The sequence below is a fragment of the Lonchura striata genome, chromosome 1A, assembly GCF_050655825.1.
Source record: "Lonchura striata isolate lonStrDom1 chromosome 1A, ASM5065582v1, whole genome shotgun sequence".
Taxonomy (NCBI): Eukaryota; Metazoa; Chordata; class Aves; order Passeriformes; family Estrildidae; genus Lonchura; species Lonchura striata.
In genome coordinates this window covers 39495462-39501181 of record NC_140741.1, presented here as the reverse complement: position 1 = coordinate 39501181, position 5720 = coordinate 39495462, and the positions used below count along the sequence as shown (strand labels likewise).

At 43.1% G+C, this 5720-nt stretch overlaps 1 protein-coding gene across 4 annotated transcripts; it reads right to left on the bottom strand.

Annotated features, from left to right (window-relative positions):
* Window positions 1–2008: 2008 nt before the first annotated feature.
* On the bottom strand, window positions 2009–5398 carry SMIM30 (small integral membrane protein 30). 4 transcript variants are annotated; one of them, XM_031507922.3, is made up of 2 exons: window positions 5229–5355; window positions 2009–4486 (listed from the first exon to the last, which is right to left on the bottom strand). In XM_031507922.3, exon 2 carries the CDS (start codon window positions 4413–4415, stop codon window positions 4230–4232), a length of 186 nt encoding a protein of 61 aa, XP_031363782.1. In that variant the 5' UTR covers window positions 4416–4486; window positions 5229–5355; the 3' UTR covers window positions 2009–4229. The 4 variants fall into 4 exon arrangements, with proteins under 4 accessions (XP_031363782.1, XP_031363781.1, XP_031363783.1 ...); XM_031507921.3 differs by lacking the exon at window positions 5229–5355 and adding an exon at window positions 4949–5090 and having other exon boundaries at window positions 2442–4486; XM_031507923.3 differs by lacking the exon at window positions 5229–5355 and adding an exon at window positions 4842–4982 and having other exon boundaries at window positions 2442–4486.
* Between the last annotated feature and the right edge of the window lie 322 nt (window positions 5399–5720).

The window sequence follows — 5720 nt, the reverse complement described above, 5'->3', positions numbered from 1 at the left end:
GATGGTCAAGGGCCATTCCAACCCTTTAACACTCTATGATTCTATGATTCTATGGGTCTCTTTTCTTAGCACACTAAAGGGACATTGTTTTATTTTTCTCATTAAAATCTCTGTTTTGATCTGATCAGATGAATGAACCAGAAACAAAAGACTCTGTTAAATGTCTAGTATGCCTGTACCTTAATATGACAGAGCTTCCCACACATTTTCAAGTTCCATTACAGAGAAACTGAGCTGAGGAAACAGTACAAGGTTTGGAAATGTTTTGAATGCCTATATAATTTTATTGTTCTTTTAATTTTAGTTCAAGAAATATGTACTTTTATGTTATTTACCATATCATACCTGGTATGTAAATTCAGGCTGCTTGCTGGAAAACTGTTTTTTCCAAATGTAATATTTGGTGTTACTGTGTATTAATGTGAACTGAAAATATTTGTAATTTAAAAACTGATTATGTTCTTTAAGAATTGAACATTTAACAATATAGTCAGTGTCTAATGTATTAAAAACTTGTCACTTGAAAGTTCTGGACATTGATTTCAGTAGTTTGGGTCCCATTCATCAGTAGTCACATCAGATCTTGCCCAATATGTTTTGCTGCATTTGGTTCTGAATTAGTAGTCTCACTTTCTTCATCCAGTGAACAACACATACTTCCTGTTGACTTCAGATCATTTACTATTTGTTCAAGTGTAAATTGGGAGGACAACCAGACTTAAGGTCTCCTTTTCATCACTCCTAACAATCTTACATCAGTTTATATCTGCCAAACGTTTCATCAGGTGTAGAAATGAATAGAAAGGTTACTTCTGTAGCCACATAATAATTACTGCATTTGCCATTTAGTATAAATTGATTCATCCATTTAGCCATGTTTATCTTGCTATAAACAGTGAACTCCACTTCTCACACAGCTTATGTAAAGAACATTATGCAAAGAGGAACCAGGGCTTCAGACTGTGTTTAACTGTGTCTAGTCAGTACACTAGTCTGGGCTAGTCCAGGGACAGTTCCCATGGAAAGGCATAGTGGCTGAGAACCATAAGCACAACACACTCCAGAAAACTCAGTAAGTATCCTGGAGATACCAACTGCTTCCTGTGACTCCATCGTAAGACAGTGATTCTCCTGCGTTGCTCCAAGGATACAATTGGGATGCCAGCATTAATACCTGTAAACATATAAAGGTCCACAAATGGAAGATGTCATAGAACTGCCAGGCCTCACAACAGTATTAAAGCAGCATCATCATCAGCAGCAGGATTTATCTGAGTAGAAGACAGTGGTTTACCAGTGTTCACACACCTAGAGAAGCAAGTGCATTAGGAACTGTGTGAAACCTTTGTTTTCCAGCCCCAGGTACTGCTGTACACACCAGAATGGTAAGGCCTAGCTAGTGTGCAGCACTTGAAGGTATGTCAGAAGTGAAGGCCATCTGTCCATTCACAAAGAGACTGTACATGGACTGTTAAATATTTTAGGATGGCTGTTTTTTAGCTCTTAAAAAACTTTAAATAACTAAAGCAATAGAACTTATTATTTTATTAAAAGAAAAAAAAAAAAAAACAACAGAAAATGGTCTTTTATATCCTTGTGTCTCCAGCTAGAAAAATGACATAAATACCTTTTCTGTTATAAAAGCAACTATGTAAGATATGTTGAAAATTCATAGTCAAAAAGAAAAATAAATACTTCAAGTTTTCCTTGTACCAGTCAAACAGGATTCATTGCAACTACAAGCTGACTGTATGAAAGTAAGGTAAGTGCCCTGAAGTGCATCGAAATAACAGTTACTGAAATGGGATAAACAAGTAGTAGGACCATGAGAAGTACAATCATTACACAAATGTTAACTGAAATTATACCTTATGATACATTAGTTCATAAAGTTATCTAACATAAGCAAGAGTAAGTAAGAAAATAATAGTCAACAGAAAAAATTCCAACAGTTTCAGTCACTTGTATCATCTCAATTTTCCTTTTCATAAGAATTATTCCATCAAGCTGTTGACAAATCGTATGTCAAAGTTTATTAAGACAGAGGAAAAACAAGGGTATCTGATTTTACACTCAAGTAATTGACAAATGCAAGTCTTTAACAATAAAGCTTCTATCAGAACCCAGGAAACAAAGCCATTATGCTGTGCAAACACCTTTCCATGAAGTACATACAGCTTGGGCAAATAATACTATTTCTCATATCTCTATTGCCTGAAGATAATTAACTCTGTTAAAATTTTGTTGTCCTGCAGTGAAACTATTGCCAGGGATCTTTTATAAGGTATAGATAAAGGAGTCTGTGAAAATCTGTTTGTGTTAAAATGTATTATATTGAAAGAACAATACTTAATATTTTACTGAAGAATTTGCAACAATTTTTAACTTTGAAAGCTATAAAGTGAATTGAGTGGCAGTTTTGTGGGGGATTTTATTGGGTATTTTTGTTTTGTTTGTTTTTTGCCTTTTTTTTTCTTTTTTTTTTTTTTTTTTGTTTAGCTAAGCTAGAACATCACAGATCACACTTCAATCTGTGCTTGCACCCATCTAGTTGAATTATCACGAACTGGATCATCTACTGCTGCTAGGCAGCTTTCAAAGGTGATACTCCTGTCTGAAGCTCCTCTTAGGGCTGTAAATTTCATTTCTACATAGTAATTGTGCATTCTGTCCCTTTCTTCCTAGAATAGCAGAAATGCAGGATCAGGATCTGGAGGACATGATCTGCCCACCCAATTACTTACATAAGACCTGCCCACAGCCATTGCTTTGTGCTCTACTGAACAGAGGCACAGAGGAAGTAGAAGAATAGTATTAAAACACATAACTCTGAAAGATAAAAGCCAAGATTTCTAGCAGAGAGTGGCAGTGTCCACAGTACAAGATCAGAAGGAAATTCTCTGAGTTGCGGAGAGCTCATCTTCCATGCTCCTTATTCTGCTGCTCTTACAGATTGTGTTCCTTGGTGCAAGCTAGAACACCCTAACAAGTCAGACATAACTTGTGACAGACATTCTTGGCTGAGCCATTTCACCTTTGGTACTTAAAGAAACAGGTCCCAGACATACTACTGTCTTTCAACCATATACCACACAATCTGACTGAACATGAACAGAATAAGACTATTTACATCTCCCATTTTGCACTAGGATTTTTTACTTTGGTTTTGGTCATAATCTTCTGTGGAAGTCATATGCATCAGTTAGAGAAGCCTAAATTTTTAGCTAGCAACATAGGTTTGTCATGAGGAACACACAAGAACAATGGACTAATTGACTAAACCCAGGATTTTAGCAAGTTCTTTCTACATTGTAAAATTAACATGTGCACAATGGTCTTGTGATAGTTCTAACAACCTTCTAATGCAGAAATACACACAATTCCTCATCAGAATAGTTAAGTCTTCAGTTCTGGAGAAAAAAGTGCAAACACCTTAAACCTGGTGTGCCTAGAAAAAAGCTGAGTACAAAAAATAAACAAGAGACAAAGCCCATATCCGTAATCTGATTTTACATAGCCTTACATATACTTTTCTGTGAAATATATGTTAAGTAAAAATGGTGATCTCATTCTTAGGTGTACCTGCTTGGTAATAATAGGCTACAGAAGTGGCATATTCTAAAATAAAAATACTCTAAAAGTATTCTAAAAGAAAAAGAAAGCCTTTCATGTTTCCTTAGTTGTCTTAAGTTTCATCCATGTGACAGCAGAAGTGAGCTGTTAGGTGTTAACTGTCATTACAGAGAACATGAGTGCGAGTACACAAGTAAATGCAGTCTGCCCACTAGCTAGCTAGTTAAGACTAATTTCAAAACTCGTCATCTTGACTGGAAGATTAATAGCTTCTTCCTCCTGATTAAACATTGAAACCAAAATCATGGAACTTGCTGATGGTCTCCCTCACGTGCTAAATTTATAAACTTTTACGTGAGCCACTCTTCTACTATGAGCCACACTTCCTCATTCAAAAGCTTTTTCCGCTTTTCTAAGGCAATATGTAATCACAAACAATATAAAATTATTTTTTTGTAATGAGGACAGATCATACAAATCCCTTTTACTAGCACAGTCTTGTACAGTCTTGACTCTGTTGTACTGAACAGTAAAGAGGGGTTTGCAAAAATATCTACCACGTATTCTTTTAGAAGTTATCTAGAACCAAAGCTCAGTCTTACACCCTGCCCCAAGCTGTGTTCAGAAATTCACTTCATCTGAGCATTTTCTTGAAGTCACTGCTGTTCATTCCTTCTTCTTGCGTACCAGCCAAGGCAGGCACAGAATCCGACAACAGTGACAGCAAGGCCTAGGAGGAAGGCAATAGTATCTCCTGCGTCCAGGGCTTCAACTACTGGCAGCACCAGCAGCAGTGACATGAGGACCAGGAAAAGTTTTGAGGTGTTCTCGGCTGAAGGCATGCTGACAAGCAGCTGACCCCAAGGGGAAGTTAAATGAAGAAAGTGGTGGACAGCAGGTACTTCACTGGTATCTACAAGTAAAACAAAAGGAACGTTATATGATTTTCCTTCCTTCCCCCCTTCCCCCCAGATTTGTCTTGCCAAAAACCAACTGATCGATGCATTACAGTAATCTGTGTGGGGCTCATTAAATTTAGCTTTTATCTTCCCGATTACAAAGCAAATTACTTGTTAGAGACAACCACAGTGGATTTGCTATTGTGTTATGCAACTCTGTGGAAACTAATCTTTTGAAGACTTACCGTGAGGTAAAGTCAGAACAGGCTCTCCTGCCTGCAGCCACCAGAGCCGGCTTACCTGGTGCCTTTCTACACGGGCCTGTTTCACCAGGTGTTTGGGGCCCGAAGGCTGCTGCAGGTCACTCACCCACACTTCCTAACACCGGGTATCCTCGGGATCCGTGAGCGTGGGCAGGCTGCGGTACACTGGGCAGGGCGTGAATTTAAGCTCCCGGGCAGGGCTACCGTGCTCACCTCACTGCGGGACAAACGCCCGTCGTGCTTCCGACAACTTAGAACGGTGCTCCCAGGGAGCACGCCGGGACCAGCCCTGTCCGCAAGTTCTTCCCGCGGGGCCGGCTCGTTCCGGGCTGCACACGACGGAACCCGCGCCGGGACACCCCGATACGCGGCTGCCGGCGCCGGACCCCGCCAGCCCCGGGCGCCCGCGCTTCCCGTCCGCCGCGGGGCTGGGGGCGGCCGCTGCTTGGGGCAGCCCCCGGCCGGCCCTGTCCGCACGGTGCCCCTCAGTCACCTCCTGCCTCCCGCTCCGCTGGGGCCGTCCCCGCTCCGCGCCGCCCGCGGGCGCTCAGCAGCCGAAGGCGCCGGCCCGCGCCGCCCCGCCGCGCCGCCGCCGCCCGGCCGCGGCCATGACAGGAAGAGGCGGCGGCGCGGCCGGGGGCGGGCGTGACCCGGACGGGCCATCTCCGCTCGGCCCGCTCCACTGCCGCCGGCGCTCCCGGGCGGCTCGGGGCACGGGCGCCGCCGGCGGCGCCCAGGCCGGCCTGGGCCCGGAGAGATGCGGCGGGGCCGGGCGGCTCCCGGGAGCCGCGGCCGGCGGGGCCGGCTGCTGCCCGGGGCGGCTCCAGCCGGAGCGCCCGAGCGCCGATGGACCGTGGGAATGTCAGCGGAGAGAGCAGCGGCCACGTGCCCTCGCTGCGGCTCCATTGAAGTGAAAGTGTGCAAACACCGATTTGGGCTGGTCGTCGGATTTTTTCTACAAATAAACGAGTAGAAGTCATCACGA